Raw genomic sequence first — 27,840 nt, 5'->3', positions numbered from 1 at the left:
ACGTGATGACAGTGACATCGGTGCCCCCCAGCGCGGTTCTCAGCCAGGTCGGGGCTGTGAGTATAAGTCCGGCCCAGCAGCCAGCAATAAACCAGTTTTCTGCTTGCTGAGCACAACCTGTCTGGTTGTGTGTTCTTTCAGTAGCAGTGTAGCTGCCGCTACAATTGGTGACCCAGACCCCGACATGAGTGAACCTGGGATCAGTGCTATAGCCGTCAAGCTGCCCGACTTCTGGGTTCGGAGCCGGAGACCTGGTTCGGCCACACGGAGCTCAGTTTCACCTCCACCAGATTTCGTCCGACACGACCAAATTCTACCATGTGGTCGCCGCTCTGGACCAGGCCACCACCAAATGTGTGCTGCACCTCATTCAGCTCCCGCCCACCGAAGACAAATACCATCAAGCAAGTGCTCACCGGATCCCTCGGACCATTCAGGCGTCAGCGTGGCACTCGGATGCTGCACCTCGACGCCTTGGGGGAGAGGCCCCCGGTGGAACTGATGAACGAGATGCTCACGCTCATAGGTGATCACATCAACTGCCCACTCTTTGAGCAAATTTTCCTCAACCATCTGCCCAACAACATCTGGCCGTTACTGGCCCAAGAGAGCTTTATCAACCCGAGGAAGGTTGCTCAGAAGGCCCAAGTACTATGGCTCGAGCAATATCCGGAGGGTCGGTGGTCCAGCAGGTCATGAGGCATGGGCATGACCACACCAAGCCTGCCCCTAGCGCTGCAGTAGAACACCCAGCCCCTGCAGGGGCCACCAAGAGCATAACCAGGGGCACAGCATCCGCTCCAGGCCTCTGCTTCTACCACCAGCGCTGGGGAGCCAAGGATCAGAAATGTTGTCAGCTTTGCTTGTTCCAGGGAAACGAGCAGGCCGGCCGCTGTTAATGGCTGCAGCGGCTGGCAAAGGACACAGCCTCCTCTACCTGCGGGACTCAGTCAGCGGCCAGCGCTTCCTCGTCGACACTGGGGCCCAGATTAGTGTCATCACAGCCATCAAGTCCAGGAACCGACCTCGAGGACCTCCCCTCCATGCAGCCAATGTAACAGAGATCCGGATGTATGGGAACAAGACCGTCCACTTCCAGATCGGCTGGCAAAAGTTCTCATGGAGGTTCACTGTCTCATCCCTTCCAACCACCATCCTGGGTGCCGACTTCCTCCTCGCCCATGGCCTCCTGGTGGACATTCGAGGTTGACACCTGGACTTTCCAGGCCATTCTCCTCGACACCTCCCGCACAGTAGCCGCAAATGGCCACGATCAGTACACCCAGAGATGAGTTCCAGTGAATCCTGGATGAGTTCCCGGCCCTCCTCAGGCCACAGTTCTCCGCTGCCTCACCGCCATGGGGTTGTTCCACCACATCCCCACCCAGGGTCCACCGGTTCACGCCAAGGCACACCAGCTCCCGCCTGACAAGCTCCAGGTGGCGAAGGAAGAGTTTTTGCATGTGCTGGAGCTGGGGATCATTTGGTGCTCCACAGCCCGTGGGCCTTGCCACTCACCTGGTCCCGAAAGCCTCCAGCAGCTGGCGCTCCTGTGGAGACTATCGACGGCTCAACGAGGCGACAGTTCCCCATCCCTCACATCCAGGACTTTACAGCCAACCTGTATGGTGCGAGGGTTTTCTCCAAGGTTGACCTGGTGCACCATGAGGACATACTCAAGACGGCCATCATCACCCCCTTCAGCTTGTTCGAATTCCTTCGCATGCTGTTCAAGCTAAAGAACGCTGCTCAGACCTTCCAGCGCCTCATGGACTCAGTGGGCAGGGACCTGGATTTCATCTTCATTTACTTGGATGACATCCTTGTTGCCAGCAGGGATTGGGCGCAACACAAGGCCCACCTGCGTGCCCTTTTCTCCCGGCTGGTCGACTTCAGCCTCATCATCAACCCAGCCAAGTGCCAGTTCGGGAAAGTCCATGCAGTTCCTGGGCCACACCTGCCACTAAGAAGATTGCCACTATCAAGGAGTTCCCTCGCCCATACAATCTCAAGGGGCTGAAGGAGTTCGCGGGTATGGTCAACTTCTATAACTGATTCATCCCAGGAGCCGCGCGCATCGTGCAGCTGCTATTTGTCCTCATCATAGCCAAGCACAAAACGCTCACCTGGACCCCAGAGGCCTGCAATGCATTCAAGGCCACCAAGGACACCCACGCGAAGGCTACCATGCTCGTCCACCCACACACCGACCTGCATATGGTACTCTCCATCGGTGCCTCTGCCACAGCCGTCGGCGCTGTCCTGGAGCAGCAGGTGAATGGACAATGGAAGCCGCTGGCATGCTTCAGCTGGCTTCTCCGCCCACCAGAGCACAAATATAGCACCTTCAACCGCGAGTTACTGGGCATGTACCTGGCAGTGCGACATTTCCACTATTTCTTGGAGGGAAGGACTTTTACCATCTTCACCATCCTCACTCAGGCGCTTGCATTGGCAAAGGATTCCTGGTCAGCCCTCCAGCAGCGTCACCTCTCCTTCGTGTCGGAGTTTACCACCGACTTTCGGCAAAGGTGCGGAAGGACAATGTGGTCGCCAATGCATTCTCACGACCAGCCATCTGCGTGCTGACACCCGGCCTCGACTTTGACCAGCTTGCCTGGGACCAGAAGTCCGACGAGGAGACATGAGCCTTCAGGACTGCCATCACGGGCCTTCTGTTCTGAACCTCCCAACTCCTAGTGGCAAAGGCACCATCCTGTGTGATGTCTCCATGGGCACCCCGCAGCCAGTGGTTACCCAGCAGTGGCGCAGAAAAGTCTTCCATCACATCCACGACCTTTCACACCCGTCCATCAGGTCCACAGTCCGTATGGTGTCAGAGTGGTTCATCTGGCATGGGCTGCGGAAGCAGATCGTGGGCTGGGCCAGAACATGCACCCATTGTCAGATGTCTAAGGTGCACAGGCACACCAGGGTGCCTGTGCAAGAGTTCGAGCATGTCCAGGAACGGTTAAGCCACATTCATGTGGACATAGTCTAGCCCTTACCAGTTTCCCGGGGCAATCGTTACCTGTTCACGGTAGTAGTCCACACCACTCGTTGGCCCGAGGCAATCCCGATGCTGGACGCCTCCACGGACTCCTGCTCACTCCGTGCTGTTGCACGGTTGGGTCGCCCGGTTCGGCGTTCCGACTCACCTTACCAGCGATCAAGGCGTCCAGTTCACCTCTGCGCTCTGGGCACAACTTGCCAACAGGTTGGGGATAGAGCTACACTGCACCACGACCTATCACCCGCAGGCCAATGGGCTGGTCGAGCGTCTGCACCGCCACCTTAAGTTGACACTTGTGGCCCAACTCACTGGTCCCGACTGGGTGGACGAACTACTTGGGTGCTCCTGGGCATCCGCTCCATGCCTAAGGAGGATCTGCAGGCATCATCAGCTGAGCTGGTCTATGGTGCACCTCTGACACTGCCCAGTGAGTTCATCAACACACCTCACAACCCCCAGCGGTCGCCGCACGAGCTGCTTCCCCACCTCCAGGCCCACTTGGACTCCTTCGCACCCCCACTGCCACCCAGACATGGCACACGGCCATCTTGCGTCCCCAGCAAGCTGCACTCTGCAGAGTACGTTTTTATTTGGCGGGGTCCACCGAAGGCACCTCTGCAGAGACCTTTCGAGGGGCCGTACAGAGTTGTCCAGCATTCAGGGTCTACGTTCACGCTGGACATCGGCGGCAGGCGGGAGCTGTTTACTGTGGACAGGCTGAAGCCTGCTCACCTCGATCCCACTAAACCAGTGATTGTGGCCCAGCCCAAGAAGCGAAGCCGCCCAGCTAAAGAGGACATTAGCGCCAGTTCGGGGGGGGAGGCTGTGTGGCAGGGAAACCAGCCCTGCTTGTAATCCACATGGCGGGGCAGCCGGCCAAAATGGCGCCATCAGGGGTTTCCCCTTCTTTTCAGTACCGGGCTCAGAAGCCCGCGCTGGGGGAACCACATGAAATCCAAGTGACATCGGCGCTCCCCCCAGCGCGGTTCTCAGCCAGGTCCAGGCTGGGAGTACAAGTCCAGCCCGGCAGCCAGCAATAAACCAGTTTTATGCTCACTGAGCTCAACTTGTCTGCTTGTGTGTTCTTTCAGTATCAGAGTTATCTTTAATGAGCTTCAAATTAGGATGAGAAGTCCAGACAGGTTTATTGTCACCTGAAATCCAACCTGATGAAACCATGTTCTCCGGTACTCGGTGCAAAACATGCAGACACATAGCCAGACATCACACACGTACAGATAAACAATACATATGCAGGACAAGTTTTCATACATAAAATAAACAAATTAACATTGTTCCATAAATATGAGAGTCTTGGATGATTAGTGTAAGTAGTTTATTTGGTTGTTCACCATTCTCATTGCCCATGGGAAGAAGCTGTTTCTCAACTTGGTGGTGCTGGCTCTGATACTCCTGTATCTATTTCCCAGTGGGAGTAGCTGAAAGATGCTGTGTGGGGTTGAAGGGTTCTTCAATGATTTTGCACACCCTCTTCAGTCAACGTTCCGGTAGATCATGTCGATGGGGAGGAGGGATACTCCAGTGAACCTCTCTGCTAGTCCTGTGAATTGGCCTCCAATCCATTTCTCTGCCTCAACTGTACCACACTGATGCAACCGGCTAAGTTGCTCTCGATGGAGCTCCTGTGGAAGGTTGACATGATGATGGCCAGTAGCCTTGCCCACTTCAATCTTCTCAGTAAGTGCTGTTGCGCCTTCCTGACAAGTGAGAAGATGTATGTCCACGATAGGTCACTAGAATTTTGTGCTCTCAACTACAGAGTTATTGATGTATAGTGGAGGGTGGTTGTTCCTGTTCCTCCTAAAGTCCACACTCATCTTCTTCATCTTGTCCATCTGGAGACTTGGGTTGTTACTCATAACCATGAGATTTTCCACTTCTTCTCTGTAGGGCTGATGAGGACAACTACTGTTGTGTCATCTGCAAACTTGATGACCACTGTTGGTGCTGGATCAGGCAATGCATTATGGGTCAATATGATCAGAATTATGATCAGAAGCAGCTGAGCACACAGCCCTGAGGAGCGCCAGTGCTTAGCATGACAGTGCTTGAAGTTCTGCTACTGACCCGGACAAACTGTGGTCTTTCTATTAGGAAATCCAGCATCCAGATGCAGAGAGGGATATTGAGTCCCAGCAAAGACTGCTTGTCCACTAGCCTCTGCGGAATGGTCATATTAAATGCCAAGCTGAAGTCAATAGTAGCCTGGCAATAACGTGCCGTTCTCCAGGTGGGTCAGGACACAGTGAAGGGTCAAGGCTGTAGCATAGTCTAGAAAGGTTTCTTCTGAATCAAAATGGGTACAACTCTGGGAGGTGTGCTTTGATGAATTCAATCATCAGATGCTCGAAGCATTTCATAATGGTGGAGATCAGTGCCACAGGTAGTGTTATTTGTCACCCTCTTCGGTACTGAGATGATGGTGGCTGCAAAAACATTTGGAGCTAAATTGTTCCATTCATCTTTTGGTCTCCTGCTCTTGTAAAAGAGGAATGGAAGGTTTTTTTTAAAATTTACTGACACAAAATGCTTAGAATTTGGAGGGTATGAGAGTACATTTGAATATTAGCCCAGAGCTAAAAGTAATACATTTTAAGAAAGGCTTTGAGTGAATATGGCAAGTGTTAGATCTGAAGATGGGATTTAAAGATCTCTTCATTCACTATGTTGCGTAAATGAAATTCTTTCTGCACTACATTCATGATCTTGCTGTGGGAGGTGGGTAACTAAAATAATTGCTTTCTCACACTACCACCTTAAGAGCTCCAAAGACCTTGAAATTACATTAAAATAATTGTTCCAGTCATAGGATGCACCCTCAGAATGTGCAGACTTCTCTTTAATTGATGCTTACTCAAACAAATGCTGTCAATCTGTTAAATTGGAAGTGTGATATATTAAGCTTGACTATTGTGCCACTATTGTTAGATGGTAGCTGAACTAGTAAGATTTTGTGTGTTCCCTGCACTGAATCTATTGGCTTGGATTAATTGTGAAGAGTGACTCCCTAAATGTTGTTCCTGCATAGTTTAGAGTGGGTGGAGCATTGACTGATTGGCATGAAGCAGAGAGTAGGAATACAAGGATCATATTTAGATTGGCTGCCATTTGCTGGTGGTGTTGGGGTGGCTTCTTTTTGAGTTGTATATTAATGATTTTGATTATAGAATGAATGTCTTTGGGGCCAAATTTACAGAAAACACGAAGGTAGGTGGAAAAGCCCTGAGGAAACACTGAGGCTGCGGAAGGACTTAAACAGTTGAGGAGAAAGGACAGAGAAATGGCAAATGAAATGTGGTCATGCAGTTTGTAAGAAAAAATAATTAAGCAGATTATTTTATTAAATTGAGAGAATATTGAAAATACCCAGATGCAAATGGACCTGGGAGTCCTCATGTAGGATAGCCTGAAGGAAAACTTGGAGATTGAGACGGAAGTGAAGAAGGCAAATACAGTGCTGGCATCCATTTCAAGATGAATATAAAAACAGGGATGTGATGTTGAGGCTCCATAAGGCACTGATGAGACCTCACTTGGAGTATTGTGAGCAATTTTGGGCTTCTCATTTAAGAAAGGATGTGCTGATATTGGAGAGGGTTCAGTGGAGATTCACTAGGATGATTTCAGGAATGAAAGTGTTATCATACAAGGAGCATTTGATAGGTCTTGGCCTGTATTCTTCCAAATTTAGGAGAATGAGGGGAGATCTCATTGAAACATTTTGAATGTTGAAGTGCATGGATATGATGTTGAAAGATTTTTCCCATAGTGGAAGACACTAGGACGAGATGGTACAACTTCAGGATTTAAGGGCATCCGCTTGTGTAGGAAAATCTGTGAATTTGTTGCTGCAGGTGGTTGTGGAGGCCAGGTCATTGGTTATACTTGAGGCAGAAATTGATAGGTTCTTGTGGAACTGAGCAGGAAAATGGATTGAATGGCAGGGCAGACTTGATGGGCTGAATAGTCTGTTTTCCCTCCTATGTCTTCTAGTCTTGTGGCCTTTTGGTTTGTCTCATTGCTGTATCCAGTCTGCTGTATCATTTTCAGGCATAATTTCATTCTCACCTTTGGAATATTCATATTTTGTGTTCCCCTTTACACATGCCTTCTTCTGTCCCTGCATTATATTTTCATTCTGGTTTTTGTACACTTTGTCTCTGTATCTGATAGTCACAGCTGTGTTGATTGCAAATTTAGTGGTGTTTACTCTTCCTGTTTTTTGTCCAGTTCAACTAATCAATGAGGTATAATCTGTTCTTGAATGTAACTAGGACCCCCATCTATTTAACAATTTAATCCTTGTGACTGTTTAATGCAGATATTTGTTTATTTCTGCCAAATCTGGTGCAATAGTCAACAGCAAGCTTCATTCCTAGATGAGCTCAATGCCTTTTATGACCAATTTGACCATCAGATCAAGGAATAGACACTGCACACACCCATGTCCCCTGATGATCCTCTACCATCAGTATTGGAGTTGACATGTGGGTTGTCTTCAGGAGAGTGAATCCAAGGAAAGCATCCAGTCTGAATGGAGTGTCAGGGCCAAGTACTGAAAAGCTGTCCTGACTGTCCTGAAGGTTCACGAGAATGTTGAGAGGATTTCAGGGTCTGAGTTACAGGGAAAGGTTGTGCAGACTGGGGCTTTTTTCTCTGGAGCGTAGAAGATTGAGAGGGGACTTGATAGAGGTGTTTAAGATTTTAAAAGGGACAGACAGAGTAAATGTGGATAGGCTTTTTCAATTAAGAAAGGGGGAGATTCAAACTAGAGGACATGGTTTAAGATTGAAGATTATAAGGGGAACATGAGGGGAAATTTCTTTACACAGAGGGTGGTGGGGATGTGGAATGAGCTTCCAGCAGACGTGGTCGAGGTGGGATCATTGGTTACATTTAAGGAAAGACTGGATCGTTACATGGATAGGAGGGGACTAGAGGGGTATGGACCGGGTGCTGGTCAGTGGGACTAGGAGGGTGGGGATTTGCTACGGCATGGACTAGTAGGGCCGAACTGGCCTGTTCTGTGCTGTAAGTGGTTATATGGTTATAAATGCCTTACTAAAATCCATATAGATCACATCTACCACCCTACCCTCCTCAATTTCTTTTGTTACCTCCTCAAAAAAGTCAATTAGGCTCATGAAGCACAACCTTCACAAAGCCATGCTGACTATCGTTGAGTAGACTGCACTTTTCCAAATGCTCATAGAGCCTATCCTTAAGAATTCTCTCCAATAGTTTGCACAAAGTAAGACTCAATGGTTTATACTTCCCAGTATTTTTCCTATTACCCTTTTTAAACAAGGGGATCATATTTGCAATTCCCCAATCCTCCAGCACCCCACAAGCACCCACCCACAACCACCTTTAGCTAAAGAGGACTCAAAGATCATAGGCATTGCCCCAGCTATCTCTTCCCTCTCTTGCCATAACAACCTGGGGAATATTGCATCCAACCCTGGGGACATCAATCTTAATGCTTTTAAGATTCAACACCTCCTCTTCTTTAATCTCAACATTGTCCAGTACACATGCCTGTTCTATACTGATCTCGTCCTGATCCAAGTCCTTTTCTCCTGTGAATACTGAAGCAAAGTATTCATTTAGGACTCCCCACCTCCATACACATTGCCTCCTTTATCCTTTAGTGGCCCAACTTTCATTCTCATCATCCTTCTGTTCTTCACATATGCATGGAACACCTTGGGGTTCTCCTTAATCCTACATGCAAAGGCCTTCTCGTGCCTCCTTTGAGCTCTCCCAAGTCCTTTCTTAAGCTCCTTCCTGGCTAACATAGTCTTCTCATGAGCCTTTCCTGCTTCTTATATCCAATGTATGCTTTCTTCTTCCTCTTAACTAGCTGCATCACCTGTTTTAATCTACAACCTTTTTGGTATCTTTCATAATCAAAGTTCTGCAATGGTATTATCTCATGTTTATCCTTATTTATTTTTATCCTGATATTCTTCCATATTTTTCTAATATTGTTTGTAACCTTATCAGTGATTCAACTGGGACAGACATAGATAATAGCACATCATCTGCAAATTAGCTAATTTTATGTTCTTCTTGTCCAACTTTGAAGCCCTTAATATCCAGATCTTTTTAAATAATCTCTGCCAGAGGTTCAATAGCTAGTATGAACAATGCTGGAGAATGAGGACACCCCTGTCTACTCAAGGGAAAAATAGATGACATTTGGTTATTAGTTATAATTTTAGCATGTGGCTTATGGAAAAGAGTTTTTATCCAATTTATAAATTTTCTACCTCCGCCAAATTTTTCCAATGTTTTATATAAGAAAGACCATTGGTCAACTGGCTTTTCTGCATCTAAAGAAATAGTTATGTTTGGATTCAACCTTGATTTTACCATATGTATTATATTGAATAACCTCCCTAGACTAGTTGAAGAATGTCTCCTTTAACATATCCCACCTCATCTGGATGTATTAATTTTGGTAACTAGGTCTGTTACCTAGTGCCTTTTCTAGAAATTTGTAGTCTTCATTCATAAGTGATATTGGTCGGTATGATGAAGTTTTTAATGGGTCTCTATCTTTTTTTGTATCTTTCTTTGGTAGCACTGTAATTATAGCAGTTGAAAAAGTTCCCGGGAGGGTTTGGGTCTCCACATCCATCAAAAGAGGCATTAACAAATCTTTAAATTGTTTATATAACTGGAAGGAACCCATCTTTCCCTGGGGACTTATTAGCTTGTAAAGTATCCAGAGCTTTCTCTATTTTTTCCCTTGTAAAAGATGCATCTGTCATCTTTTTCTCTCTCTCTCACTATTGGCACATAGCCAGGTTGAATGCACAAAGGTTCCTGTCTCTACACCGCATTTATGGTTTTACCTTATGCAATTTTTTGTGGCGTAAGGTATAGTTGGTTCAAAACATTATATTGCACCAACCTATATCTGGCATTAATAACTGCCATCATTGCGGTCCTGACAGAAGTCGGACCAGCATCGATCAACAGTATCCAAGATTTCCCACATGCTGTATTTGGTGCATTCTATTACCCTAGCTTCTGACACTATTATCTATGCCTAGCTTAAATACAAAGATCTTACCTGGCTTTACCTTACTGGAAACAAATTCATCCTCAGCGTCTACTCACTGAAACCTTGTGAGCAAAGCCTCAAAGTCCCACTCCTACTCTGAGCCACTCTGCTTGAGCTTCTCCTCTTTTTGTCACTGCTCCTTATCTGTAGTACTCACTCACACCAATCACTGTTATGTTTAACTGTTAAATTTCCATCTGCTCCCTTGTTAAATACCGTCACCAAAACTGGTTCCCAACACTCGCAGTTCACCCAAGTTCAAAGCACCTCCTCTTAATGACAAGGTATGGTCCCACTTGTTTCAAACAGGCTTCATTCATACTGGTGACCAGGAAGAGTGTGGTAACCTGCCTAAACTACTACCAACCAGTGGCACTCACGTCCACACCGATAAAGTGTTTTTGGAGGCTGGTGTTGAAGCGTATCGGCTCTTGTATGGGCAGCGACATGGATCCGTTCTAATTTGCCTACCATAGCAGTAGGTCTACAGCAGATACCATCTCACTGTCTCTACACAAAACCCTGGGACACCTGCATATATCAGGATGCTCTTTATTGACAACAGTTTGACATTCAACACCATCATCCCTTCAAAGCTAATCAGCAAATTTCAAGACCTGGTCCTCTGTACCCCATTGCCCCACTGTGCAATTGTACCCTGGATTTCCTCCCCTCCAGAACCCAATCAGTTCATCTCCACAATCTACATCAGCACCAGAGCACCTCATGGTTGATAACTTAGCCTTTTGCTCAACTCGCTTTAAACCTATGACTGTGTGGCTTAGTGTGACAACACTACTGTATCATTTATGTACCTTGTCCTTACCTTGATGAAGGGTTCAAGCCCAAAATGTTGGTTATGTATCTTTGCTCTATAAAGTACACTGCTTGACCTGCTGAGTTTCTCCTGCATTGTTTTTACCAAACACCATTTATGAATTTTCTTATGACACCACCATAGTGGGGTGTATAAAAAGGCTCTAAGTCAGTGTACAGGAGAGAGATTGAAAACATGGTTGAATGGTGTACGAACACAACCTCTCACTGAATGTCACTAAGAGCAAGGATTTGATTGTAGACATTAAGAAAGGAAAACCAGAGGTGTACAATCCAGTGATCTTTGGGGATCAGAGATGAACAGGGTGAGCAAATTTAAATTACTGTAAGTCACTATCTTGAAGGACCTTTCCTTGACCTGTCATACTATTGCCATTGTAAAGAAACCATATTAACGCCTCTACTTCCTCTAGAGTTTGGAGAGGTTCAGTATCATTGGAAGCCTTGACAAAGTTCTACAGGTATGCTGACCTACTGCGTCATGTTCTGGTATGGAGAAAAAAGTCATGCAAAAGGTAATGGACACAGCCCAGTATATCATAAAACTTCCCACCTTTGAGAATGTTTACATGGAATGCTGCTGTCTGAGGCAACCACCAGGATCCACACCACCCAAGACATACTTTGTTCTTGCTGCTGCCATCTGGAAAGAGGTATAGGTGCCATCAGGTTCAGGAACAGTTGCTTCTCCTCCATAATCAGACTCCTAAACAACAGATTCAATCAAAGATTTATTTAAGGACTCTTTGCTCATTATTTATTACTGAATATTTTTATTTTTCTGTATCGCACATTCAGTTTGTTACTTTTTTTCTTTGTTAACGTTACTTTTGCATGCATGTCTTTCTTCTTGAGTACTGTTTACCATTACCGATAAAGTAGCATTTCTGCCTGGCTTGCAAGAAAAAGAATCTTAGGTTGTATGTGATATCATGTATTTACTCTGACAATAAATTTGAATTTTGAACTTAAACTTTACTGAATTTCTGCTTCTGACTTTCCAATGTCATAAATGAGTTGTTCCACTTGAGTTGCGAAGTTTGTCACTAAAATATGGAAAAATTTTGGGAGACAGATCTTCCCAACCTGTTTTTGAGCACAAAGATACAAAATTCTGAGAAGCTGCAATGAGACAAATACTGCTTCAGCAAAGTAATTATTACTGGCATTGAGGTGTTGCATTCCCATAGTAGAAAATGTGGATATCCTCCTTAATCTTGAATAAAGCTTGCATGGTATCAACATCTTCATGCTGATGGATATGGTTTCTTTGACAGATTCAGGAACTGGATTCTTGTCAGGAGCCAGTGTTTGCATCTTTGCAAATATATCAAGGAAATTTGGCTGCTCTGTTGGCTCTGAACGGGCATGGTTAGTTCAACGCTATTGTGCCAGTGATGTGGTTTTGACTCAGGCCTGTCTGCAAGGTCCTTGTATCTTTTCCCTGTGACCTCTGTGGGTTTTCTCTGGGTTCGCCGGATTCTTTCCATTCTTCAAAACATATGGGGTTGTTAGGTGCATTGACAGCAAAAAGGCATTCTACTGTTCTGTATAGTTGAAATTCAAGTTAATTTTTAAAAAATAATTTGAAGTCATACTTCCTTTATGCTCTGGTTGGGGGAAAGGGTGAGGGGGGTTGTTGTTTTCCACTTTGAACAGATCAGTTAGAGGAAATGGATAACTATTTTGACAATATTATTACTCTCCTATAGTCTTTGGATGTATGGAAATGCTGAGCCCCAGCCTTGCATATTTTCCTCTCTCTTGTGTTTTCATTCCCCTGAACTCTTACCTTGTCCTTTTGTTTTATCATTGCACTACATACTGTACTTCGTTATGGGTTCACTTGCTTGGATACCAAGGAAAACAAATCTTTTCACTGTATCTGAAATATCCTCAGAAAGCAGAGCACATACTATGACAGAGTATATGGAAATGTTTTAGGGAGATAAATTTGGAAAGGTTTGTTTGAGTAGGTCACATCCAATCACTTTAAAACAGATCTTAATTGAAATACTAGAGACATAGTGGCTTCTCACATCTTTTTTCAAGAGCTTTGAAGAGTGCTCAAGAGCCGTCACTAATGGATTCTTGTTTACCCAAAAGCAACAGATGAAAGAGAATGCTGGCTCCACTATTGTCTGCAGGAGACTTGCTGTTGTAAGAGGGTCACGTGGTTTTGTCAGCAGAGAGAGAGAGAGAGAGAGAGAGGCAGAGATCACTTGACAGTGTCAGCCAGAAGACGTTGCTGGGACTGAAACAGTACAACCTGGGAAGCTTTTGGAAGACAGCTGGTTGAAGCCCTTGTGGTTCATGCAAAAGGAGAGGAATGGCTGTCTAATGTTTCACTTGGAATAAGAGAAACAAAAAGGAACTCTGTGGTGACCTGAAAGAAAGTGGTGATCATCTGGAGAACCCTGATGAGGCAAGTTTTGTCAGCAAGACACTGAGGTGACTGATGGAACCACATCAGTTGTGGATGTCCTGGAACAACACATCTCTCTCTGAAAACCAACAAGAACCCTCCTGAGCAGTAACCATTTACCCTTCAAGCACCAAATTCTGGTGTACTTTATACATATTAAATTCTGTGCACAGTATAAGAATTGCCTGCAACCAGTAACTTGGAGGAATGAGAAGTGAGATTAGACTGTGAACCAAAGAACTTTTCTGAACTTTACACACACATTACATACACGTGCGCTTAGAATTAGAAGGAGGTTGTTAAATTAATAGTGATAAGTTAAAGTGTAATTCTATTGTCATGTTTAAAGATAGTTAAAAACAACTTTTGTGTAATAACCATTTGTCTTGGTGAATATCTATTGCTTGGTTTATGGGTCTTCTAGGCTCGTTAAAAAAATGCATTTAGGACAATTAAAGTCTCAACAGTCTCCAGTAAAGTGCTACAAACAGTGACAACACCTTTTCCTCTTTGCACATGTCATTAACCTCATCAGTGCTGGATTCCTTTCCACCAGGAGCACACTCCTTTAGACTTTACAGTTCTGGTCCAAGACTGGCAGGGTGATCATGATTTGGGGTCACACTGAGTTGGTTTCTGCCCTTGGAGACATTGGACACAATTGATGGAAAGGGATATCAAAAAGCTTTGATCAGTTGAAATTGCTGAGAATCAACTAGAATCTTGCTAGTTGGACCCCTTACCTCGCTTAAAGCAAGATGGCCAACCAGCTAAGTTCCAGCCCATCTCTGCAGGAATTTAAGGTTTAAAATTGACCCAGGCCAACTCTCATGTCAATCATGATCCCACTTGTCTGCATTAATCCCATAATCCCTTTATGCTCTATTAATTTAATTACCTATCAAGATTCTAGGTCCAGTGTCTTTGGCTGCTTCATCAATGACATTGTGTCCATCCTTTAATATAAATAAAAGATATTTGCTCATGTGTTGTTGAGTTAAATTTATGATTTCTTAATTAATGAAACTATTTAGACGTGCATAAAAATAGCTGGACAATATTGCTATAGGTTCATAAAATGGCAAGTACATGAGTGTCCTATCATCTTTAATATGAAAGTATGCACTTTGGCATTCAATGATATTACTGTCGCCAAATATGATTGAAATACTAAACCATCTTGCCTAGGGAGGACAGCTCCAATGACACTCAAAGCTTGTTACCATCCAATGCAGAATAATCTGCTTGAATAGCACTATATCACTGACATGTTCCAATTGTAATATGCACACATCAACAATATGCAGTGCAGTAACTTGCCACACTTCATCAACAATATACCTGTAGGAATAACAGCAATGGTCAAGTAGGAACACTGCCAACTAGGAGATCGCACTGTTAAATAAACTGATTTATAAATTGTTCTTGCTCAGTCAAAATGGTGGATTCCCCAAGTAATAGACTCTGCAGAACTATAGTGGTCCAAGATGACAATGCTTTTGTCAACCTTCAAGGGAACCTTGTCGATACGTAATAGAATTATTCTATCGCCCCTAACCCAATGGATAATTTAAAACTAATTAGGATCATCTGCAGTTGTGAGATTTTTAAGGTCTGGAGTCATGCAAAGTGATGTTGCACAGTGAGATGAGAGCATTGTAGATGTCTGCAAACCTGTGCCATTCTTCCATGTGATCCACTGAAAATCAATTGATATGTGAAATAGAACCACGTAACATTACAGCACAGAAATACAGGCCCTTTGCCTCTTCTAATCTGTGCCCAACTATTATTCTGCTTAGTCCCATTGACCTGCAACTAGTCTATAACCTTCCAAACCCCTCCCATCCATGTACCTGTCCAAATTTTGCTTAAATATTAAAAATGAGCCTGCATTCACCTCTTCAGCTGGCAGCTTGTTCCACATTCCCACCACTCTGTGTGAAGAATTTCCTGCTAATGTTCCTCTTAAACTTTTCCCCTTTCACCCATAGCCATGTCCTCTGGTTTGTATCTCACCTACCCTCAGTGGCAAAAGTCAAGTGGCATTTACTCTGTCTGTGCCCCTCATAATTTTGTTCACCTCCATCAAATTTTCCCTCATTCTTCTATGCTACAGGGAATAAAATCCTAGCCTGTTTAATCTTTCCCTGTAAATTAGTTCCTGAATTCCCAGCAACATCCAAGTAAATCTATGCATTCTTTCAATCTTATTGATACCTTTCCTATAGTTAGGTAACTAAAACTGCACACCATACTCAAAATTTGTCTTGTACAACTTTACCATAACATCTCAGCTCCTATACTCAGTACAACCCAATCTACAATCCCAATCAATGTTATATCTGTATTCCCAGATCCCTCTGTTCTACCACACTTCTCAGTGCCCTACCATTTACCGTGTATGTCCTACCTTGGTAGAATTGAGTTCACATTAATGAACACCTCACTCTTATCTGCAACAAATCCCATCTGTAATTTTTCAGCCCATTTTCCCAGCTGGTCCAGATCCCTCCACAAGCTTTGAAAGCCTTCTTCGTTGTCCACAATTCCTCCAATCTTTGTATTGTTATGACCCCAGAGGACTCATAAACCCAGCAGCAATAGATATTCACCAAGACAAATGGTTACTTAAACAAAAGTTGCTTTTAATCATCTTTAAACATGAAAACAGAATCACACTTTAATTTATCACTATTGAGTTAACCTAATTTAACTCCCTTCTAATTTTAAGCGTACATGTATGTAATGTGTGTGTGAGTTCAGAAAAGTTATTTGGTTCACAGTCCAATCTCACTTCTCATTCCTCCAAGTTCACTGGTTGCAGGCAATTCTTATACTGTGCACAGAATTTAACTTTTATAAAGTTCACCAGGCTTTGGTGCTTGAAAGGTAAATGGTTACCGCTCAGGAAGGTTCTTGTCAGTTTTCAGAGAGAGAGATTTGTTGTTCCAGGACATCCACAACTGATTCCTTTTTAATCAGCCACTCCAGTGTCTTGCTGATGAAACTTGCCCCCTTCAGGGTTCTCCAGATGATAACCTCTTTCTTTCAGGTCACCACAGAGTGGCTTTTTGTTTCTCTTATTCTAAATGAAACATTAGACAGCCAGCCCTCTCCTATTGCATGAACCACAAGGGCTTTGACTCGGCTGAACAAAGCACTTACAAATCCGTCTTCCAAATGGTGCTTTCCATAAGCTTACCAGCTTGTCCTGTTCCAGTCCCAGCTGCTGTAACTGACTGTAACACTGTAGAAGTGATCTGTGTGTGTGTGTGTCTCTCTCTCTCTGAGAAAAAGCTTGTTTGACTCTCTCTGCTAAAAAATCACATGACCCTCTTAGAACAGCAAGTTCCCCTTAAAACTGTCTCTGGCTCCAACAAGCTCTTTCATCTGTTGCCTTTTTGTAAACAACAATCCATTAGTGTAGTCTCTTGGGCACTCTCCAAAGCTCTTACAAAAGCTGTGGAGCCAATATGTCTAGCATTAGCAGAGCTCCAGTATTTCAAATAAGATCTGTTTTAAAGTGTTTGTATGTTACCTACACAAACAAACCTTTCCCAATTTATCTCCCAAAAACATATCTATATACTCTGTCAAAGTATCATCTGCAAACTTGCTGAGCCAATTTCCTACATTATCATCCAGATCATTGATATAGATGACAAACAACAATGGTCCCAGCACTGATCCCTGAGGCACACCACTAATCACAGGCCTGCAGTCTGAGAAATATTCATCCACTACCACTATCTGGCTTCTCCCACATAGCCAATGTTGAATCCAGTTTACTATCTCACCATGAATATTGATCATCTGAAACTTTCTAACTAACCTCCCATGTGAGACCTTGGCAAAGGTCTTACTAAAGTCCATGTAGACAGCATCCTTCAACTTTCTTGGTAACCTCATTGAAAAACTCTGTAAGATTAATTAGACACGTCCTACCATGTGCAAAGCCATGTTGACTATCCCTAATCAGTCTTTGGCTACCCAAATACATGTATATCTGGTCTCTTAGAACATCATCCAATAATTTACCTACTACTGATGTCAGGCTCACTGGCCCATAATTTCCAGGATTACTTTGAAGCCTTTTTTAAACAATTAACAACATGAGCTACCTTCCAATCCTCTGGCACCACACTGTTATATGTGGATTATGGAGGAATACTTGGCTTCCCTGTTTGTCTGGAACATTGTGGATTGTGGTTAGTCACGTGACCTCCCTGTTGCATCACCTGCCAATTAAGGTTGGACTCCAGCTACCCATTAGTGCACACCTTACCTTTGGCTCATTTAAATTACTCAGTGTCATCATTGACAAGATGCCCATCTCAGAACAGGAGAAAACAATGATGCACACCAAATTTCTCTTTTCTACCTCTTGGTCAAAGTCCTGGACATTTGCTCCATGCCAGGTCGCTACTGTGGACGTCACTAGAGGATTTATGGCTAAAGTGTGCACTACACTTAGTTGAGCCATAGTACTGTGATAGATCAGAGCTTGCAGAGAACCACAACCCTGTTGGTAAAAGGAAACAAAAGTGTGTTTGAAAGTGTCTGTCTGTGAAGTGTGTAGGCATGCAGGAAGGTTTAAAAGATAGGCAGCCACTGATATTGTAGACCAACCTGGATACGATGTGAGTGTCTATATTGTTGTTTAGTAGTAGAGTATTGTTTGACATCTTCCCCTACTTGTCTCCCATGTGTTCAATAAAGTTATCTTTGATTTTAACACTTGTGTCCAGACTCATCTCTCTGTGAACCCACCGAACCTAATTCTTTCCAAACACACCCGTGACTAAGAACATTTTAAATATTTCTGCCAGGGCATAGGGGAAGAAGCTGTCCTTTTGCCACTGGGTGTTCATCTTGAGGGTCCTGTTCCTCCTTTTCTGATGGAAGCATAGAACAGAGAACATTACAGTGTAGAACAGGCCCTTCAGCCTTCGGTGTTATCCTGATCAAAAAATAAATACTAAAAACTTGTAAACCTCTATTTTTCTTTCATCCATGTACCTTTCTAAGAGTCTCTTAAATGCCCTGAATGTTTCAGCCTTCACCACCATCCCTGGCAAGACATTCTAGGCACCCACAACTCTCTGTGTAAAAAAACTTACCCTTGATATCTTTCCTCCCTTCACTTTGTGGAGATGTTCCCTGGTGTTAGCTATTCCTGCCCTGGGAAAAGGCACTGGCTGTCCACTTTATCTATGCCTTTCAGAATCTTGTAGATCTCTATTAAATCTCCTTTCATCCTTCTTCGCTCCAAAGAGAAAAGTTTCAGCTCTGCTAACCGTGCCTCCTTAGATTTATTGGCCAATGCATACCACATCCTGGTAAATCTGCTCAGACCTCTCCATAGCTTCAACATTCTTCCCATAATGAGGTGACCAGAATGCTCTTAAGTATGATCACACCAGAGATTTAGAGTTGGAACATGACCTCTTGCCTCTTGAACTCAATCCCACATTAATGAGTCCCAACATCCCTTAGGTCTTCTATCAATCTGCATGGCATCCTTGAAAAATGTATAGATTTGGAATCCGTCCCTCTGTTCCTCTGCATTGCTAAATATCCTTCCATTACCTCTGTACACAGCCTTCTGGTTGGACCTTTCACAATGCTTCACCTCACACCTATCTGGATTGAACTCTATCTGCCACTTATCCACTCAGTTCCGCATCCTGTCTATATCCTTTTGTAACCTACAGCAACCTTCAGTTCCATTCACAACTCCTCCATCCTTTGTATCATGCGCAAACTTACTGACACATCCTTTCACTTCTGCATCTACAGTATGTCATCTATGAAAATCACAAAGAACAGAGGTCCCAGAACAGATCACTGCAGAATTCCACTAGTGTCTGACCTCCAGGCAGAATACTTTCCGTCAACTGCTACGATCTGCTTTCTACATGCAAGCCAATATTTAATCCACACAGCCAAGGCTCCCTGGATCCCATGCCTCATGGCTTTACGACAAATCTTTCAAGGGGGACTTTGTTAGATGCCTTACTAAAATCCATATAGACCACATTTACTGACCTACCTTCAACAATTTCTTTTGTTACCATATATACTCGTGTAATAGTTGAGCTTTTTGGACCAAATCTTTGAGTCATATTTGGTCAAATTTTACAAGGGTTATACTTTTGATCACTGTAAGTGTTTCCATTGATCAAGGTGTCAGGAGCTCAGATGACTGGGTGGTAAGTTCTCATTCAAGGCATCAGGAGTTTGGATGGATGGGACCAGGTTTACCACCTGTGCATTTGGGGTGTCTGGGTGAGAATCTGTGGTCAGAGTGCTGGCAGCTCCGGTGGGTGGGAGTCTGAGATGAGGATCTGTGGTTGGGGCATTTGGAGCTCGGATACACGGGTGGCCATGGCTGTAGAGAGAGCCTGTGGCTTGAGTATTAGTAGCTCGGATGGGCGAGGCCTGGGCCTAGGAGAAAGTCTGTGTCTGAGGCATCGAGCTCTGGTGGACAGGTGGCTAGGGCGAGGGTCCACGGTTGGGGTGTTGGGAGCTCCGGAGGGTGGGCGACAAGGAGCAGGCAGCAAAGTCAAGGTTTCATGGTTGGGGCATCAAGAGCTCAGATGGGCAGGCAGTTTAGGTGTCAGGAGCTCAAGGGGCAGGCAGTCAGGGCATCAAGTTCTGATGGACAGGTAATCAGAACCAAAAATAGGGAGGTCAACTTTTACACGCTTCATATAAAAATCATGCAGTTTTTGGGCCAAAAAAGGTGGGGGGGGGGGGGTGACTATTACACGAGTATATATGATACCTCCTCAAAAAATTCAATCAGGCTTGTGAGGCACGACCTTCCCTTCACAAAGTCAACTATACTTCTCCAAATGGTCTTAAATCCTGTCCTTAAGAATCCTCCCTAATAGCTTGACATAAAGACTCACCAATCTATAATTCACAGGATTCTCCCTATTACCTTTTTTAAACAAGGGGACCACATTTCCCATTTTCAGTGTGAAGAGGACATGGCCTATGTGGTGAGGGTCCTTTTTTAAAAAATACTTTATTTTTCCATAAATATATTCATACAGTCTTTAAACTTTATACATTTCAAATATATATTAGATGTTTACAAACAAAAGAAAAAGAAAAAAATAAATACCCCCTTTTCCCCTCCCTCCACCCCTAAATATAAGAATATACCTTTACACACTGTCAGAACTCTTGTTTTATTTTGGTGTTTCTTTTTCTGGGATATCACATCTTTACACATATTGAAGGGTTAAGTTTAGAATTGGATCCCTATATAATCTAAATATGGTTGCCATATCTTAATGAAAGTGTCATATTTATTATTTGTTATAAATAATTTTCTCCATGGGTAGACAACTAAGCATCTCCCTGGTCCATCGAGCAATAATTGGGGAGAGTCGGACTTCCAAGTGATTGCTAAACAATTGGCCACAGCCTGGGCTACTTTAACAAAACCGATTTGAAATTTAGTCAATTTATTGCTTACATCCATAAAGTTGCCCAGAAGGTACAGCTCTGGGTCACATGTCACTCCTGTTACTCTTGTTAGTGTTTCAGCGACATCATGCCAGAATGATCTTACCTTCACACTCGACCATGTAGAATGTAAGAAGATTCCAATTTTGATGCCACACTTAAGGGACATTTCAGATTATGATTTATGTAATTTTTGTGGCATAAGATATAATTGATATAGAAAATTATATTGAACCAATCCATGCCATGCATTAATCGTTGATGTTATACTGTCCAAACATCAGTCAGACCAGCATTTCTCTTGTATTGTAACACCTAGTTCCAACTACCATCTCTCCCTCAACCTTTGTAGGCCTGTCTTAACACTTTTGCCTTGGAGAGCAGAATACATCCTAATTATGAATTTAGGCATATTTCCCAGTCGAAGCATCCCCTCCACTTCATTACTTGAGGGCGGGAATATTGTGGGATTCCACCTCTCTTGCAAGAAAGACCTCAACTGAAGAAAGCAATAGAAGGGTTCTATTAGATAGATTAAATTTTTGTTCTAGTTGTTCAAAGGACACAATTAACCCTTCCTCATAGCAATCTTCAATATGTTTAATTCTTTTCTCAGGCCAAATATTTAAAATTCTACTGCCTAAGTTCATGGGCAATAGTTCATTCTGGCACATTGGTGCCTTTCATGATATCCCTGTTTTTTTAACCCTAACCCTAACCCCTAACCCTTAACCCTAACCTTAACCCCATAACCCTTAACCCTTAACCCTTGACCCTAACCCTAATCCTTACCCCTAACCCTTAACCCTAATCCTAACCCCTAACCCTAACCCTAACCCTTAACCCTAACTCTAACCCTAACCCTAACCCTAATGCTCTCATTAATTTCATGCCAGATTTTAAACATATGTATTAGAATGGGTTTTTTTATTATTAATTTGACATTCCATTTATAAATAAAATCTTTTGCTGCACCCTCTCTCATTATATGTAGTCCCATTTGGATCCATGAAGGAGAATTCTCTTTAAAAAAAAGAGAGGTACCTCACCATGGGTGCTAAATAATATTTTTTAAAAATCCAATAATCTTAATCCTCCCAATTTATATTCCCATGTCATTTTCTCAATGGCGACCCTAGGTATTTTATCATTCCAAAGAAATTATATTAAGTATCTTTTAAAAATACATAGGCAAAGAAATCAACAACGATTGAAAGTGTTATTGTAGTCTCAGCATCATTTTCATTTTCACACAATCAACTCTTCCAATTAAAGTAATAGTCAGGTCTTTCCACCTTTGTAAATCCTCTATCTTTCCACACAATGGAAATAGTTAAGTTTGTACAGATTTTGTAAATTATTATCCACCATTATCCCTAAATATTTAAATCCATCCATTTTCCATTTAAACCAGGTTCCTTTTTGATATCTTTCATAGTCAAAATTTGTTAATGGCATAATCTCACATTTTTCCAAATGTATTTTTTAACCTGAAACTCTCCCATATTTTTCCAGAATGGTCTGTAGTTTGGCACATCATCTGCAAATAAATTGATTTCATGCTCTTCCTGGCCAACTCTAATTCCTTATATATTAGGATCAAATGCTTTTTCTGCATCTAACAAAATAGTTATACTTGGATTTTCTTTAGACTTAGCCAAATGAATTATATTAAATAATCTGCTCAAATTATCTGCGGAATGTCTTTTTTTAACCAAGTCCACCTGGTCTGAATGCATCAGTTTAGGTAGATATTCCCCTAGTCTATTGTCTAACTAACACTTTTACCAAAAATTTGTAATCCACATTTAACAAGGAGATAGATCTGTATGAAGACAGCTTTGTGGTTCTCTTTTCTTTGGTAGCTCCATAATTATAAATGTTGAGAAGTATTCCAGAAGAGTCTTAGTTTCAACTCCCTGGTCTAATAACTCCACAATGAGAGGCATCAGAAAATCTTTAAATTGAAAAACTCAGATGGGAAACCATTTTCTCCTGGTGACTTATTTGCCTATAGTGCATTCAAAGATTTTTTGATCTCTTCTCTAGTGAGAGGGCATCTAATTCCACCTTTGGCAGTTCAATCGCTGAGAGAAATTTATCTATTTCAGTAGAATCCCCTAATGACTCTGATTCATACACCTTTGTATAGTATTGTTTGAAAGTATCATTGATTTCCTTCTGATTATATGCTAATTTGTCAGGCTCTGTTTGAATTGCATTTATCATCCTTGATGTCTCCTCTGCTTTTAATTGCCATGACAAAACTTTGTGTGCTCTATCTCCCAATTCATAGTACTTACCTTTTGACTTTTAGATAGTTTTTTTTCTATTCTATATGTTTGTAAAGTATTGTATTTCATTTTTTCATTCACAACATTTTGTATTTTCCTTTCAAATCAATTTTCTGGTATTCTTTTTCCATTTCTGTTATTTATTTCTCCAGGCCATTGACCTCTGCCATATATTCCTTTTTTTTATATATGAAATTAACTGTCCCCTCAAATAACCTTTCTGTGTGTCCCATATTAGGAAACTATCATTAGTAGAGGGTCAATTTGTTTTGCAAAATAATTCTATTTGTTCCTTTATAAAATTACAGAAATCTGTCTTCATCAGTGTAGGATTAAGATGTAATTTGTATATACTTTCAGACATCGTTTCTTGGACATCATTGTCATTTAAATCAGAGGCTCATGGTCAGAGAGTAATCTGGCTAGATATTCCATTTCAACCACTCTGGTTTTCAGTTGTTCAGAAATTAAAAACAAATTTATTCTTGTATAAGAGTTGTGAACCTTTGAATAAAATGAATCATCTCTCATTGTGAGATGTTACTGTCACCATATATCTATCAGGTTTAAATCTTTCATAAAAGATAGAGTGATTTTCACAGCTTTTGCCTTTGTCACTATCCTTGCTGATTTATCAAGGACAGGATCTAAGCAAAAATTAAAATCTCCTCCAATCAGTACATTTTGTCATCCCCCCTACATTTTGTGTAAAGGATTCATCATCAAAATTTGGAGCATAAATATTCATGGGAGTCTAGAATTCTACATATATCTGACAATGTGACAACCTGTTGGGCCAATGGATGTGTCTTTGACCAATGCCGGTATATTTTTATGAATTAAAATTGCTCTCTCCCCCCCACCCCTTGCTTTGGTATTAAAAGAGAAGGATATGACTTGTCCCACCAGGTCGCATTTTAACTTATTGTGTTTCAATTTTGTGCGGTGTGTTTCCTGTAGAAAAACTATATCTGCCTTTAATTTTTTTTTAAAGAATGTCAAAATCCTTTTTCTCCTTATGGGTCCATTTAACCTGTTAATACTATAACTGATAAATTGTAATGTTCTATTTATATTTACATTTGTACATATTCAGCTCTATCATTAGACCCTTTTGCTGATTTATACAGTAAAATGATTTTCCCCTATTAACAAATGCATATATTGCCCCTGCTCTGACAGTGACATAAAACCGCCGAAGCCTGCAAGAAAAACCTGCGGTACTGTGCAAGGAAGAGCCCCTCCCCTTAGCTTCAGTGGCATTTTGAAAAAATTCTCCCTCTCTGGTGCCATTAACCCCCCCTTAAATCGGAATATCCACCCTGTTACTATTTTGCTAAATATTTACCTTCTGTTGAGCTATCCATATATATTTCAATGTTACTTTAAATAACCAATAAAAAATATTTCAGTAATATAATTCTCATTTTACTTTTTATCCAATTTTTAAGATTTACAGTTCTCTTTATCTTTTTTCTTATTCTTCTTTCTGACATCTATTCTTGGGTCCATTTTACACTTCTTATAGAAATCCCTCAACTTCCTTTACTATTTAATAGAATCTTGGGGGGGTCTCTGTGTTACATCGATCCTGAGTGTCACTGGATACAGCATTACATATTTTATATTCCATGTTTTTAATTGTCTTTCAACATTGTCAAATTCTTTTATTTGTTTATCCAAACCAGCACTTAAGTCTTGAAAGAATAGCACCTTTCCTCCTTCCTTCTTGACTAGACTACCGTTTTCCCTATCATACTCCACTGTTGCCCTTAATGTTGCCTCCCAATCCCGGAAACTCAAAAATCTTACAAGGACTGGTCATGGTCTTTGGTCTTCAACTCTCCTGGGGACGAGGGTCTGATGGGCTCTTTCTATAAGTAGTTTTTCCTTGTATTTTCCCACTCCCAGTGCTAGTGGGATCCACTCTTCAAAGAAATTCACCGGGTCACCCCCCAGTCCCTTCTCTCAGCCCAACGACTCAACATTATTTCTTCTGCTGAAGTTTTCCATGTGGTCAATTTTGTCCAGCAACAGTTGCTTATCCAATTTTGACTTCTTTGTATTTTCCTCCAGGGTTTTTAATTGTTTTTGAGTGATTATCAGGTCATTTTCAACCTGGCCCACCCGAGAAGTCATCTTCAATTGCTGTTGCCATCACTGATATTTTTCCTGCCACTTCTCTTAGTACATTTTCCACCTTGGAGAATCATTCACTCAGAACCTTCATGATTTCTATAATTTTTGAAAATCCTGTGTCAATCCCCCATCTCCTTGGGTTTGTCCCAACATCATGGCTGCATCTTCTTCACCACTTCCTTGTGGACTTTCTGTCGATGATCTTGGTGACTTTTGAGCTTCTTCATTTTTATTTTTCTGGATCTTGTTTTTCTTTCCCATCAATCTTTTGTTTTTATCATGGAAATTTTTTGATTTGATGACTTTAAATTTGTCTTTTAATCAATCTTCTTGGAGAGCTTGTCCAACCCATGTCTGCCTAGGTCCTTTGCATGGCCACGCCCCACCTTCCCCGGTGGTGATGGTCCTTGACGATAGAGGTTGCTTTCTTAAGATACCATCTCTGTGGATGTCCTTGATGAAGTGAAGATTGATTCCTGAAATGGCACTGGCTATATTCACAACTCTCTGTAGTCACTTCCTGACCTGTGCATTGGCACATCCATGCCAAACAGTGTTGCAACCAATCAGAATGCTCTCCATGCTACAGCTCGTTTTACCCAGTGAAACTAAACTTTTTGTCATGGATTCAGAATTCAGCTTACTCTTCATACCTTTAGTTATTGTTTGAGATTGTTTTACCTCCATCTTGTACACATCTTCATGCACAGTAATAAATGATGTTTATCATATATTTTTATGCAGGAATGTGTTCCTGAAAACTTGGAACTGAAAAGAAAAGTTTTTCAAGAGTTGGATGACCTCATGAATGATGATGTGATTCTCAGCAGTTCGACCTCTTGTCTTTTGCCTTCAAAACTATTCAGTGGACTCAAACATGTTAAACAGTGCATTGTCTCTCATCCTGTAAGTACTATGTAATGATTACCAGTGATGCACATATTTGACACTGTTTGCATCTGCTGTTCAAATATTAATTAGTTTATATCAATTGATTATCTACAGTGTATATTCTTGGATGGAAATTTGTAATGTGGAATTGAATGTTTATTTTTAAATCCTCATGCCCAACCCTGATGAGAAATGGCAAATAAGGGATCTTTGCTATTCTAAAAGAAAGGAAGTAAATACTCTCTTTCAGGATTGCTCAACCTGTGGCCTATTGAATACTGGTGGCCTGAGGGTTGATGCAGAAAATATTACTGATGTGATAAATAAGTAAACATGTAAAACAAAGTTGTAAATTTAACAATGAAAAATTCTCAAGCAATGTTCCCAACAAAATAATAATTCCATCATTATTTGAGAAAGGGCTTGAGCTCACCTCACCAGCCTCTTTCTCTTCTTCTTCCCACTCCTTACTCCTATCGCTCCCTCCCACCATGAGATGGACTATGGGTTTGTTATAGATGGTCTTGAGGACGCCAAAACCCAGCAGCAATGGAAACTCACCAAGACAATGGTTACTTAAACAAAACTTGCTTTTAATTTTATTTAAACATAATAACAAGATCAATCTTAAACTTATTACTATTAACTTAACTTAACCCTCTTCTAATTCCAAGCACACGTGTATGTAATGTGCATATGTTCAGTAAAGTTCTCTGTTTCACTGTGCAATCATTCAATTTACTTCTCCAAGTCCACTGGTATCAGGCAATTCTTATACTGTGCACTAAATTTAACATTTATGAATCTTCAGGCTCTGGTGCTTAAAGTTATATGGTTGCCACTTAGGAAGGTTCTTGTTGGCTTCAGAGAGATAGTTGTTGCTCATTGGACACACACAAACTGATTTCCTCCACTCAGTCACTTCAGTGTGTTGCCGAAGAAACTTGCCCCATCATGGGTTTTCCAAATGATAACCTCTTCTTCCAGGTCACCACAGAGTTCTGCTTGTCTTCCTTATTCCAGGAGAAACACTCTAGCCAGTCATTTCCTCTTGTAAGGACTTCAAGGGTTGTTAACTCAGAACTCACAACCCATCTTCAAAATGGGGTTTTCAACAAGCCTGCCAGCTTGCCATTTTCAACTGCAACTGTTTGTTTTTTCTCTCTCTGCCATATGACTTCTTACAGGGATCTAAACCTAATCTTTGAAAGATCTTATCAGTATCTCTCATCATGGACTTTATTGCCCATACACAATAGATCAGCAATCTTCACTGGTTCTGCAAAGTCAACTGCAGCCTCAATGTCTAGCTTCAGCAAAGCTCTTGCATTTTAAATGAGATGTCTTTTGTGAAGTGTTACTTTGTGAAGTTTAACCTAAACAAAACCCCCACAATCTATCTCTTTTAAAGACATATTTTACCCATAACTATTAAAACATGTCCCGTAACAGTCCATGGTAAGTACAGAAATATTTAGTGGCCTGAGTGTGCAAAAATTCTTGTTCAGTAAAATGGGCAGAAAGCCACAATGCCACAGGTTTAAAATTTCCAGTTGGCACTGCTGGTTGGTGAACAACTAAATCAAGATAGAATTTTTTTTCCATGTTGTGCAAATAGCATTTAGCAATGTTCACAACAGGGGAAAACAATTCTATCTTTTACAGT

General features: G+C 42.1%; 1 protein-coding gene across 2 annotated transcripts in view; it reads left to right on the top strand.

Moving 5' to 3' along the window:
* The window catches only part of cryl1 (crystallin, lambda 1), a 101,957-nt gene that overhangs the window by 33,018 nt on the left and 41,099 nt on the right, over nucleotides 1–27,840 (top strand). For both annotated transcript variants that reach the window (XM_069891350.1, XM_069891351.1), the window contains exon 5: nucleotides 26,028–26,189. In XM_069891350.1, the coding sequence (XP_069747451.1) occupies nucleotides 26,028–26,189 (162 nt within the window). The remainder of the gene's footprint in view (nucleotides 1–26,027; nucleotides 26,190–27,840) is intronic.

Source organism: Narcine bancroftii, chromosome 7 (assembly GCF_036971445.1).
Source record: "Narcine bancroftii isolate sNarBan1 chromosome 7, sNarBan1.hap1, whole genome shotgun sequence".
NCBI lineage: Eukaryota > Metazoa > Chordata > Chondrichthyes > Torpediniformes > Narcinidae > Narcine > Narcine bancroftii.
The sequence above is the reverse complement of the archived record's forward strand: the minus strand, read 5'-3'. Positions and strand labels throughout refer to the sequence as shown.